Source organism: Oncorhynchus mykiss, chromosome 17 (genome assembly GCF_013265735.2).
Source record: "Oncorhynchus mykiss isolate Arlee chromosome 17, USDA_OmykA_1.1, whole genome shotgun sequence".
Taxonomy (NCBI): domain Eukaryota; kingdom Metazoa; phylum Chordata; class Actinopteri; order Salmoniformes; family Salmonidae; genus Oncorhynchus; species Oncorhynchus mykiss.
This window is the reverse complement of record NC_048581.1, coordinates 6,513,081-6,527,230: the sequence shown is the minus strand read 5'-3', so window position 1 is coordinate 6,527,230 and position 14,150 is coordinate 6,513,081. Positions and strand designations below refer to the sequence as shown.

Below are 14,150 nucleotides of genomic sequence, written 5' to 3'. Positions count from 1 at the left end.
GCCTGGAGCACCAACAAAATCTTCATATTTACCCCCCACCGCTACAGAATTAGCGTAGTAGGCCATGTAACTTAAGGTGATCAGAAATATTTAGGACTAACATTCCTTGCCACCCATTCTCAAACTAACTGCAGCTCTATGTTAAATGTTGCAGTCATTTCAGTCGCTGTAGTAGATGACGTGTACAGTGTTGAGTCATCCGCATACATAGACACACTGGCTTTACTTAAATGTCACTGGCATGTTGTTGGTAAAGATTGAAAAAAGAAGGTGCCAAACAGCTGCCCTGGGGATTTCCTGATTCTACCTTGATTTTGTTGTACAGGCTTCCATTAAAGAACACTGTGTTCTGTTAGACAGGTGTTGGGGAATAATCAGAATTGGTTGGTAACATAGGTAAGATGTTTTATATTCATCATATGTTTGTAAGTTACTTCTCATCAGAATGTTATTTTTGTATAATACTGTGGCGGGGTTGCAGTATCTGTTCTATGTCAAGACTAAGTTGTTTGGGCCGGAGAGAGGGGAGAGGTCAAGAGTGTATCTCTTGGCTCCACAATGTCTGTGTGCCAGTCAGTGTGTCTCTGTGATCTTGTCAAGATAGGATGGATTTGATATATGCCTGGAGGATTGGTTTATGGTTCTGAGTTTGAGAAAATAACATGTTTTAGGAGACAAAGCTGAACGATGAATTATGCCGATAATGCTGTGTTATCCTATGCTGTCTCACTAGGGAACACACTTTCTAGTGGGCTTAAATTGAAGATAATGCGAATAGAACTGGCAATATCGGCCGCTATTATCCTCAATCATTTTCCATCCACGTTATCAGACACCATGCCATTGTTGATTTTTTTGACCCAAAATTCAATTGAAGGTGTTCCAAAGCTTTTTACAATCATTCTTCATGTCATTTATCTTTGTTTCATAGTGTAGTTTCTTCTTTTTATTCAGTTTAGTCACATGATTTCTCAATTTGCAATAGGTTTGCCAATCAGTTATTCAGCCAGACCTATATGCCATCTTTTTTGCCTCCCTCTTCATCATAACATTTTTAAATTCCTCATCAATCCACGTGGATTTAACAGTTTTTAGTCATTTTGTTAATGGGTGCTTGCTTATTAGTAACTGGGATAAGCAATTTCATAAACGTGTCAAGGGCAGCGTCTGGTTGCTCGTCATTACACACCACGGACCAACAAATATTGTTTTCATTGTTGGAATCGGCCAAACTTTGAACATGGAGTCATTAAAGAAGTGATAGGAAGTGAAAGAGACTGGCTGTTATGTCAGAAGTTAATGGTTCTCTGAAGAAAGACAGGTGGCTTTGGAATGTGTTGGGTGGACAAGAGGAGAGCAAAGTGTGAAACAGGGGAGGCAGACAAACATCTGTGGATTAGATGAAGGAGAGGTTGAGGTCAGGACAGATTCTCATCAGGGAGATAAAGGTCTGGTATCCTGTTACCCTCTAGACTCTCTTCCTGTGGAACCATAAGATGTAAGGATTGGAGAGAAGGAGGAGTGTCTTAAGTGGGATATATATCTGGATGGAACAAATGTTGGGTTGTCTGAATTACAGATGTACAGAACCTTTGGGAATAATTAAACTTGGTTAAAGCTTCTCTAGTGTCCGTGAGTTAATTACTGTGAAAATAAACAACCTAATAACATCAACAACACAGGAATCACCACAAACAATTGTATGACCTCTTATATAGAACATTAGGCCCAGCCTTTTGGAACTTTGGTTGTCCTAGATATGACTACTATATTGTGATCACAACAGCCGATGAATTTGGATACTGCTTTCAAACACATTTCTGCAGTAATAGTAAAGATATGATCAAAATATGTTGATTCAATTTCTGTACTGTTTGTAACTACCCTGGTAGGTTGATTGATAACCTGAACCAGGTTGCAGGCACTGGTTACAGTTCGAAGCTTTCTCTTGAGTAGGCAGCCTGATCACAGCTTTCCTCCAGTATTAGTTTATTAATTAACAGTGTCTTGAGTTTAGTTTGCCTGTTCTACAGTCTAGTAAAGATAGGGGGGGTTGACTGGGACAGGCAATGTAACATCCATAATGTTTTGAGAAAAAGTTTTTGTAAAACAAGCACCTTACATTGGATCATCTTGAAACTTTCTCTCCAAAGCTGACTTTAATCAAGGTTTTATATGGTCTACTGATTTCTCTCTTTTCATTGGCAGAATCCTTTTTCAGTGTTATGATATTCATAACATCCATATCCATCAGTCTATCTTCCTGACAACGAACAGAACTCTGCTGGTTGTCGTGGTAACAGATACCAATGAATATATCTATTTATTTGTTCAAACTAAACTACAGCACTTACTTTGAGTCAAATCTGATCCTTTCCTCTCTTCTCCTCCTCCCACAGTTCCACTCAGCCCCATTGTTTTCCTGCAGTCCACCAGCAGCAAGGTGCTAACAGGAGAGGCATGACACGGGGACTCCGAGAGGGTGGAAGGGCTAGCGTTGTCCTGGTAACCATAAAGAGGGGACACAGACGCACATCATTATGGATGCTGATGTCACTTGTCATGAAGTGCTCTACAGAAACCCAGCCCAGACCCCAATAGAGAAAGCTGTATGCTAGACCAGACCAAGCTGTATGCTAGACCAGACCAAGCTGTACCATCTGGTGTTCTGATCTGGAGAGACTCTTCTCTTCCTCGTCAGCATCAGGATGTTGTTGAGGCTTCCCAGAGGATCCACGATAGTCATGTGTCTCTCCTGTGTGAATGAGAACATCAAACAGATGGTAAACTTATGACCATCTATTGCAATCATAGAGCAATCGAAGAGTCTTACAAGAGGCATGCATATGTCTAAAATGGCCACTTTCATCATGATTTCCTAAAATATTGTTTGTGATGCAAATGTAAAAGGGTCGTTCCACAAAATGGGTGGCCTTTGTTATTTTAAGTAGAAAATATGCACCAATATAGAATTTTAAAAGCCTGTTATATTAGATGAGGGGAACTTTAATATAGGCCACATGGAGAATTCAATACATCTAATTGAAAAGTCCCTAAAATATATGAACCAATGGCAGATTGACCCTTTAACAATTCCTACAGTACTGAACAACATATTCAAGTGTAGAACTTCAGTAGAATGCCACTTTAAAACCACACATTAGTTCAACAACGGCATAGTTTGTGACCCTGTTGAAGACAGTACTCACTGGTGTTAATCTGATATTCTGTCTCTTCCTCTTTCACTCCCAAAAAGTCTTCCTCCTTCACCTTTATTGAGATAGCATCATCTTCCTCTCTAAACGGTTCTTTCTCTTCTTTCACTATAACAGCCTCCTCTTCCTCCTTTTTCATTCTGAAAGATTCTTTCTCCATACAGCAGACCCCCTCTTCATTAGTAAGGGAGGAGTAGTTTAGTGAGCTCATGGTCAGGGATGTTAGCTAGCTAGCTAGCATTAGCGTCTAGCCTAGTGCTAGGCTCAGTATCAATCTTTAACACGTTTGCAAATTGAACCAGTTGATACGTTAACCGAAAATCGTTTAAAACACTGAGATTAGATAATGTACATTAGCATGGTCTAAAACGTCAATCTTTCAGTTTTATGTTGGCTAGCAAGCTACCGACGTGGTTGAAAGAGTTGGCGCCTTGTTGTTCCTGAAGAAGCGTCCGTCCAGTCCATTATACGTCACGAAAGAAGCATCACCTGAAAGACGCTCGTCGCCATCTGCTGGCTGGAGTTTTTCAGCTCAACAGTTTCCCATGTGTACCAAGAATGGTCCACCACCCAAACAGTGGTGGTCAGTGCCGTTTAAGATGAGGCAGGACGATTTGTGTTTTCATGAGCATGGCCTTAATTCTATTACAGCATATTGGACGACTGTCATTCATATTTCACTCACCCTGTTCAATGTAACAGCAATAGGTTTAGGCTACTACATGATACTCTAATTGTCCCTATACCCATCATGAGGTAGCAACCTAGCCTATGAATGAAAGTTTAGAATGTAGGTTCACACAGGTCGAGAGAACATTTTGCGATGACAGACAGTGACACATAGACAGACAGTGACACATTCAATACTGCCTTGCACACTCTCGCCTGCATCTAGCTGAAATAGAGATATCACTGGACAAATTCAGGTATGTTTATCCCAGTTTTGTTCCATTTAAACGTTTGTCAACAGAATCGGCGGAATGAATACACCCCTGATCATGCATAAACACAGTTCACTTTCATTACAGACACGTTGTATTCCTTCTTGCATCTATGTGCTCTCCTCTTATCACCTTCTCCCTTTGTTTCTGTACTTCAATGCACAACACATCAGCTGTATGTCACCAGGGGAAAAAACCTTTCCAAGCCAAACCATTTCATAACTGCTACACACAGCTTACATTGTTGTCAACATATTAGCTAAAATAACATCATAGTCAACAGAGCTAAAATAACTAACTCGTGAGTAAACCTGCTACAATCATGCAGTAACGTTACAGTGTACAGTCAGTAAGCAGTTTAGCACTTACCTTGGCGGGTCCCAGTGGCAATAAATTAGTAAAACCAAAGGCTAGCCTTGACTTGGAAGAGTTCTAGTGTTGTGTTGGATAGTCATAGCCAGCTAGCTAACATAGCATCCCTTTGTTTGAGCCAAGTGTTTGAGTAGGCTAAACTAGATAGCTGCATTTGCTAGCTAAGTAAGTGAAAATGAAAGTGGAAAATAAATGACGAAATATCTCTCTCTCGCTTCTCCTTCATTTTGGAATAAAATAATTTGTTCAAAACTGTTCAACTATTGTATTTTTCTCTCTTTTAGTCAACTACTCACCACATGTTATGCACTGCAGTGCTAGCTAGCTGTAGCTTATGCTTTCAGTACTAGATACATTATCTGATCCTTTCATTGGTTGGACATCATGTCAGTTCATGCTGCAAGAGCTCTGATAGGTTGGAGGACGTCCTCCGGAAGTTGTCATAATTACTGTGTAAGTCTATGGAAGGGCTTGAGAACCATGAGCCTCCAAGGTTTTGTATTGAAGTCAATGTACCCAGAGGAGGATGGAGGATGCAAAATAGTATGTTTTAATAAATTATTTGGTGACGTGATTATATTTAGTATAGTTTTATCTAAAAAGGACCACTTTTAAATATTTTACCATTTTCATTTTTCTGAAAATAACTGAGGACGATGGTTCTCCCCTTCCTCCTCTGAGGAGACCCCACTGCACCCAAAGGACACCCAGCCAACTTGACACAATTGTGGGAAGCATTGGAGTCAACATGGGCCAGCATCCCTGTGGAATGCTTTCGACACCTTGTAGAGTCCATGCCCCAACGAATTGAGGCGGTTTAGAGGGGAAAAGGGGAGGGTCCAACTCCATATTAGGAAGGTGTTCCAGATGTTTGGTATAATCAGTGGATACATCTGCAATGTAGCAGACACTTTTATCCAAAGGGATTTGCAGTCATGTGTGCAAACACTGTACATATGGGTGGTCCCAGGAATCAAACCCACTACCCTGGTTTAACAAGCACTATACTCCACCAACTGAGCTACAGGACCACAAGGAATGATCAAGGAATGACGCAGATAAACACACACAGCCTGAGTTTCAGAAATATAATTGTATCAAAGACCGTAACATTGAAACTGACATACTTCATATTTAGTTACAATCAAATATTATTTGTCACATGCGCTGAATACAACAGGTGTAGATCTTAACGTGAAATGCTTACTGACAAGCCCTTAACCAACAACGTAGATAAGAAAAATAAGGGTTGAGAAAATATTCCCAAAATAAAAAGTTTTAAAAAGTAGCTCAGTACCGAGGGGTAGCTCAGGCCTGAGGTGTAGACATTACCATGACATTCTTACTGACAAGCCCTTAACCAACAATGTAGTTAAGAAAAATAAGAGGTAAGAAAAAAAGTTACACAATAAAAAAATATACAGTGTTTACAGAGTCAATGTGGAGGCTGTATACAGGGGGTACCAGTACAGAGTCAATGTGGAGGCTATATACAGGGGGTACCAGTACAGAGTCAATGTGGAGGCTATATACAGGGGGTACCAGTACAGAGTCAATGTGGAGGCTATATACAGGGGGTACCGGTACAGAGTCAATGTGGAGGCTATATACAGGGGGTACCGGTACAGAGTCAATGTGGAGGCTATATACAGGAGGTACCAGTACAGAGTCAATGTGGAGGCTATATACAGGGGGTACCGGTACAGAGTCAATGTGGAGGCTATATACAGGAGGTACCAGTACAGAGTCAATGTGGAGACTATATACAGGAGGTACCAGTACAGAGTCAATGTGGAGGCTATATACAGGGGGTACTGGTACAGAGTCAATGTGGAGGCTATATACAGGATGGTACCAGTACAGAGTCAATGTGGAGGCTATATACAGGAGGTACCAGTACAGAGTCAATGTGGAGGCTGTATACAGGAGGTACCAGTACAGAGTCAATGTGGAGGCTATATACAGGAGGTACTGGTACAGAGTCAATGTGGAGGCTATATACAGGAGGTACCAGTACAGAGTCAATGTGGAGGCTGTATACAGGAGGTACCAGTACAGAGTCAATGTGGAGGCTATATACAGGAGGTACCAGTACAGAGTCAATGTGGAGCCTATATACAGGAGGTACCTGTACAGAGTCAATGTGGAGGCTATATACAGGGGGTACTAGAACAGAGACAATGTGGAGGCTATATACAGGGGGTACCAGTACAGAGTCAATGTGGAGGCTATATACAGGGGGTACCAGTACAGAGACAATGTGGAGGCTATATACAGGGGGTACCAGTACAGAGTCAATGTGGAGGCTATATACAGGAAGGTACCAGTACAGAGTTAATGTGGAGGCTATATACAGGAGGTACCAGTACAGAGTCAATGTGGAGGCTATATACAGGAGGGTACCAGTACAGAGTCAATGTGGAGGCTATTTTCAGGGGGTACCAGTACAGAGTCAATGTGGAGGCTATATACAGGAGGTACCAGTACAGAGACAATGTGGAGGCTATATACAGGGGGTACCAGTACAGAGTCAATGTGGAGGCTATATACAGGGGGTACCAGTACAGAGACAATGTGGAGGCTATATACAGGAGGTACCAGTACAGAGACAATGTGGAGGCTATATACAGGAGGTACCAGTACAGAGACAATGTGGAGGCTATATACAGGAGGTACCAGTACAGAGACAATGTGGAGGCTATATACAGGGGGTACCAGTACAGAGTCAATGTGGAGGCTATATACAGGAGGTACCAGTACAGAGTCAATGTGGAGGCTATATACAGGGGGTACCAGTACAGAGTCAATGTGGAGGCTATATACAGGAGGTACCAGTACAGAGACAATGTGGAGGCTATATACAGGAGGTACCAGTACAGAGTTACATATCAGGAGCAGGTGTTGAAATAAAATACATACAGCTTTATACAGTTTGATTTAATGAGGCTTAATGACCAAAAGCACAATTCTATTTTGTAAACATGAGACAAGTCTACGAGGAGATGCGTGTCTCATGAACTTTAAGTAGCCTTTATTTGTTGTGATATAATCCTTTCGAGACAGGATTGTGTCACGGATCTGGGGAAGTGGACCAAAGCATTTCTGCAGCATTGAAGGTCCTAAAGAACACAGTGGCCGCCATCATTCTTAAATGGAAAGTTTGGAAGTTTGGAACCACCAAGACTTCCTAGTGCTGGCCGCCCAGCCAAACTGAACAATTGGGGGAGAAGGGCCTTGGTCAGGGACGTTACTGAGAACCCGATGGTCACTCTGACAGAGCTCCAGAGTTCCTCTGTGGAGATGGGAGAACCTTCCAGAAGGACAACCATCTCTGCAGCACTCCACCAATTTGGCCTTTTTGGTAGAGTGGCCAGACGGAAGCCACTTCTCAGTAAAAGGCACATGAAAGTCTGTTTGGAGTTTGCCAAAAGGCACCTAAAGGACTCTCAGACCATGAGAAACAAGATTCTCTGATCTGGTGAAACCAAGATTGAACTCTTTGACCTGAATGCCAAGCGTCAGGTCTGGAGGAAACCTGGCACCATCCCTACGGTGAATCGTGATGATGGCAATATCATGGTGTTATTGGGGATATTTTTCAGTGGCAGGGACTGGGAGACTAGTCAGGATCGAGGGAAAGATGTACGGAGCAAAGTACAGAGAGATAATTGATGAAAACCTGCTCAAGAGCACTCAGGACCTCAGACTGGGGCAAAGGTTCCCTTTCCACAGGACAACGACCCTAAGCACACAGCAAAGACAACATAGAAGTGGCTTTGGGACAAGTCTCTGAATGTCCTTGAGAGGCCCAGCCAGAGCCCGGATTTGAATCTGATCAAACAACTCTGAAGAAATCCTGAAAATAGCTGCGCATTGACGCTCTCCATCCAACCTGACAGATCTTGAGAGGATCTGCAGAGAAGAATGGGAGAAAACACCACAAATACAGGGGTGCCAAGATTGTAGTGTTATACCCAAGGCGGCTTGAGGCTATAATCACTGCCAAAAGTGCTTCAACAAAGCACTCTCTGCTCAACAACACTGACTGTGAATCAATCTGGTTGATTCTCTGGTTGATTCTCTGCTCAACAACACTGACTGTGAATCAATCTGGTTGATTCTCTGGTTGATTCTCTGCTCAACAACACTGATCGCGTCAAACTTTTCTGTGTGTCCAGGCTGTCACTTCTGTCATCAGCTACTAACACCAGTGCTGCACCTTTGTCCTTGTCCCTGGATGACGGCTTCCTGCTCCCTCTTCCATAGTGAGAACACTGATGGCTCAACATGGTTTTCTGAGAGACTGGATGAAGGCATCCTGCTCCCTCTTCCATAGTGGGAACACTGCTGGCTCAACATGGGCTTCCTGGTTATGAAAGAAAGTGTGGTGGTCAATGGTAGCCTCTCCCATTGTTTGAAGCAGTTGTAGTCTTTGTTGGCATGCATCCAGACCCCAGAATGGTAGTAGAAAGGAGCCTGTTCCCCGCATGCTTCCTCACAATCATTGTCTGGATCGACCACTCCCCCACCTGACCACAGGACCAGTATTGCTGACTGATCTTCATTCCTACAGCCTTCATCACCGCCCCTGGAGTCTCTTCACTGTCTGATCTTCATTCCTACAGCCTTCATCACCATCCCTGGAGTCTCTTCACTGTCTGATCTTCATTCCTACAGCCTTCATCACCATCCCTGGAGTCTCTTCACTGTCTGATCTTCATTCCTACAGCCTTCATCACCGTCCCTGGAGTCTCTTCACTGTCTGATCTTCATTCCTACAGCCTTCATCTCCATCCCTGGAGTCTCTTCACTGTCTGATCTTCATTCCTACAGCCTTCATCTCCGTCCCTGGAGTCTCTTCACTGTCTGATCTTCATTCCTACAGCCTTCATCACCGCCCCTAGAGTCTCTTCACTGACTGATCTTCATTCCTACAGCCTTCATCACCGCCCCTAGAGTCTCTTCACTGACTGATCTTCATTCCTACAGCCTTCATCACCGTCCCTGGAGTCTCTTCACTGTCTGATCTTCATTCCTACAGCCTTCATCTCCATCCCTGGAGTCTCTTCACTGTCTGATCTTCATTCCTACAGCCTTCATCTCCGTCCCTGGAGTCTCTTCACTGTCTGATCTTCATTTCCTACAGCCTTCATCACCACCCCTGGAGTCTCTGCACCGAGTAAGTGAAGATAGTATAAGAAACCTGTCCCATTCTACTTGTCTATTATCTTTGTTTAGAAATAGTCATTTGTGTGACCTACTGATTTTCCCTACAATTTATTTTAAGGATTTAGAAATATAGAAATGGTAGAACGAGGAATGTCAGAGTCTGGAATATAAATATATACAGTTGGTTTAAAATGTATATGATGGTGTGTCTAGACATTATGGACCGTATATGAATATAAAAGGTGTGTACAGCAGTAGTTATATAGGATGAGCCTTGACTAGAATACAGGGTGGAGTACTGGGTGGTAGACGGCTAGTAACAGTGACTAAGTTCAGGACAGGATACTGGGCGGAGGCCGGCTAGAAGTGACTATTTGAACATTCATATTGAACAGCCTTACCTATAGAGTAGCACCACCACCCATCAGACCATTCTCATGTTGATGTCAAAGCTGCAGTGTATTGTTGCTGTAGGAGTTTATGATTAATAATCCTATTTCAAGACACACTAAGATGTCACCATACTATTCATTTAAAGCCCCTCTGTCAGATATAAATCATCAGAGTGGGAAACCAACTGACATGGAAACAATGGAACAAATGTATCACTATCAGAGGGGTCTATTATGACATCATATAGAACTACTCAGACATTCCAAATCAGGCTTCATCCACATCATGAAGGTGGATATTGATCCAACCATTTCATAAGTAATGACCGGGCTGATGGAAACAGGATATGCCTGAATATTTTAATAAATGGTGACATTTTGTTACTTCGTTTGACAATTTGTTTGTCTTTTTGTGTCAGTAAAAATGTTTAAGCGAGAAATGGCAGTGGAAACTCTTTGATGCGCAAATATTTATATAACAACCATCACATCTTTGTTAACTTGGAGTCACTTGATGATATCTTGTGTGGTCCTCCCACTACGATTCGGGAACCCATGTAGTTTATTAGGCTACAGATGAAATAAGTTATGAACTTCACAGGGTGGTGAAACTACATGTGATGAGCTTGATGCTCCATTCCAATACACTTTGAGGGTCTATTATAAAATAAGGATCTGCTGGAGTCCAAGTCAAACCAAGATTCTTTATTTCTGAGCTCAGAGAGAATAACAAACAGAGTTACACAGCGCAGTGTAGACAGTCTGAATTCCTGAAGCATTGGGTGATGAGCACAATATCTTTATAGTTTCCTATTCCTGGGCGGGACTTTATTCATACAAGGACACAGGTGTAAATTGGTTTGCAACACATAATGATAGTCCCAAGAACAGGAGATTATAATAGGACAGTTTCACAAGGTTAGTCACATACTCAGTTATGTGGACACACAAACAACTAACATTTTCCATTACAGAGTCTGAACATTTTAATTTCATTAAATCATCAGTGGGCTACAATGCAAATGTCAACAATGGAACTAATGCATCACATCCAAATATCACTTGATTATCTGTAGTGCTGGAGGAATGACACACCCAGATAAACACACAGTCAGAGTTTAAAAAAGGACCATTTTTGGAATCTGATCTACTCTATATTCAAACTGACATTCTCCATATTCAATTCATGTTTTCTAATAGAAACAAACAACTATATGTTTAAGTATACTTTGTACAATTCACTTTCATCTGGTAAAAACAAGTAAACACATTCTTAGTCAACAATATAAGACAACAGGAGCACTGTGTATGTTCTCTGATTCATTTTAAGTCAATGTGATGTGAAATATCAATATTACAAGTAATTCTTCTCTTTTGTGTGGATTCTCTTATGACGTTGAAGTGACTGTGATGAGTAATATGTTTTCCCACAGTCTGAGTATTTAGTAAGCCTTCTCATGTATTCTTTCAGGCTTCCTAAATGGGCAAACGCTTTGCACACTGGGAGCAGTGGTAAAGCTTCTCCCCTGTGTGGAGTCTCATGTGTTTTAATTTTTAAAATGTTTAATTTTACCTCCCTTTTTCTCCCCAATATCGTGGTATCTAATTGTTAGTAGCTACAATCTTGTCTCATCGCTACAACTCCCGTACGGGCTCGGGAGAGACGAAGGTCAAAGTCATGCGTCCTCCGATACACAACCCAACCAAATCGCAGTGTTAAGCAGTGTTAAGGCTTCTCCCCTGTGTGTATTTTCCCATGTTGGTTCAGGTGTCCTTTCTGGTTAAAACTCTTTCCTATTTTTACCAATGACCATACAGTTTTTAAATTCCTCATCAATCCATGGAGCCTTAACAGTTCTAACAGTCAGTTTCTTAACAGGTATATGTTTATCAATAATTGGAAGAAACAATTTAATATGGTAAAAACAGGTAAACACATTGTCAGTGTACAATATAAGACAACGGGAGCACTGTGTGTGTTCTCTGATGAATTTTAAGTCAATGTGATGTGAAATATCAATATACACGCTAAGAGAAGTCATTTCTCTCTCCTGTGTGGATTCTCTAAAGACGTTTAAGTGACTGTTCTGAGTAATATGTTTTCTCACAGTCTGGCCTTTTGTAAGCATTCTCCTCTGTGTGCAGTCTCATGTGTTCTTTCAGGCTTCCTAAATGGGCAAAAGCTTTGCACCCTGGGAGGAGTGGAAAGGCTTCTCCCCTGTGTGTATTCTCTCGTGTCGTTTCAGCCCCCCTGACCGGTTGAAACACTTTCCACACTGGGAGCAGTGGTAAGGCTTCTCACCTGTGTGTATTTTCTCATGATGTTTCAGGTTCCCTAAATTGTTAAAACTCTTTCCACACTGGGAGCAGTGATAAGGCTTCTCTCCTGTGTGTATTCTCTCATGTCTTTTCAGCTCCTTTGACCGGATGAAACACTTTTCCACACTGGGAGCAGTGGTAAGGCCTCTCCCCTGTGTGTATTCTCTCATGTTGTTTTAGGTTCCCTAAATTGTTAAAACTCTTTCCACACTGGGAGCAATGGCAAGGCTTCTCCCCTGTGTGTATTCTCTCATGTTGTTTCAGGGTCCCTAAATTGTTAAAACTCTTTCCACACTGGGAGCAGTGGTAAGGCTTCTCCCCTGTGTGTATTCTCTCATGAACTTTCAGGTTTGAGTTCTCATTAAAACACTTTCCACACTGGGAGAAGTGGTAAGGCTTCTCCCCTGTGTGTATTCTCTCATGTCGTTTCAGCTTCCCTAAACCGATAAAACTCTTTCCACACTGGGAGCAGTGATAAGGCTTCTTCCCTGTGTGTATTCTCTCATGCCGTTTCAGTTTCCCTAAATTGTTAAAACTATTTCCACACCGGGAGCAGTGATAAGGCTTCTCCCCTGTGTGTATTCTCTCGTGCAGTTTCAGATGCCCTGGCCGGTTTGAAACACTTTCCACACTGGGAGCAGTGGTAAGGCTTCTCCCCTGTGTGTATTCTCTCATGAGCTTTCAGGTGTGCTTTCTGGTTAAAACTCTTTCCACACTGGGAGCAGTGGTAAGTCTTCTCCCCTGTGTGTATTTTCTCATGTTGTTTCACGTCCCATAACCGGTTACAACCCTTTCCACAGTGGGAAGCACTGGTGTCGTCTTGCTGGTTTGGACGTCCCTGGCTCTGGTTCTCTGAGTCTGGTCTTTCTCCTGCCAAAGACAAGTGTTTAAAAAAAATAGGGACCCCGAATGAAACCACATGATAAAACAACCTTGCTACGAGAGTAAATCCTAATCAGATCTCTCAATAACCCGAGGCCAGTTTTAACAATCTTAGTGTGATTTTAAAACAAATGTAGAGCTTCCTGGTAATTACTGCTATGTTTACATTACTTATTTATTCATCCTGTTTTACAAGTCAGAACACAAAAAACAGACAATTCTATGACACTCAAGACACAGACGTTGCTGGATTCCTATCAAGCAGGTGGTTCTAAATACAGTATATCACAAAAGTGAGTACACCCCTCACATTTTTGTAAATATTTGAGTATATCTTTTCATGTGACAACACTGAAAAAATGACACTTGCAACAATGTAAATTAGTGAGTGTACAGCTTGTTTAACAGTGTAAATTTGCTGTCCCCTCAAAATAACTCAACACACATTAATGTCTAAACTGCTGGCAACAAAAGTGAGAATGTCCAAATTGGGCCCAAAGTGTCAATATTTTGTGTGGCCACCCACCATCATTTTCCAGCACTGCCTTAACCCTCTTGGGCATGGAGTTCACCAAGAGCTTCACAGGTTGCCACTGGAGTCCTCTTCCACTCCTCCATGACGACATCACGGAGCTGGTGGATGTTAGAGACTCCTCCACCTTCCATTTGAGGAGGCCCCACAGATGCTCAATAGGGTTTAGGTCTAGAGACATGTTTGGCCAGTCCATCACCTTTACCCTCAGCTTCTTTAGCAAGGCAGTGGTCATCTTGGAGGTGTGTTTGGGGTCGTTATCATGTTGGAATACTGCCCTTCGGAGGGGATCATGCTCTGCTTCAGTATGTCACAGTACATGTTGGCA

The 14,150-nt window shown here is 42.2% G+C and overlaps 1 protein-coding gene and 1 pseudogene across 1 annotated transcript in view; both read right to left on the bottom strand.

The window, feature by feature from the left end:
* The window catches only part of LOC118940005 (zinc finger protein 721-like), a 55,346-nt gene extending 51,652 nt beyond the window's left edge, over positions 1–3,694 (bottom strand). The window contains 3 exon segments of the mRNA XM_036947921.1: positions 2,355–2,502; positions 2,658–2,755; positions 3,210–3,694. Of these exon segments, the coding sequence (XP_036803816.1) occupies positions 2,355–2,502; positions 2,658–2,755; positions 3,210–3,426 (463 nt within the window). The 5' untranslated portion in view covers positions 3,427–3,694.
* Positions 3,695–11,667: 7,973 nt separating this feature from the next.
* On the bottom strand, positions 11,668–13,207 carry LOC118940019 (annotated as a pseudogene).
* Positions 13,208–14,150: the final 943 nt, after the last annotated feature.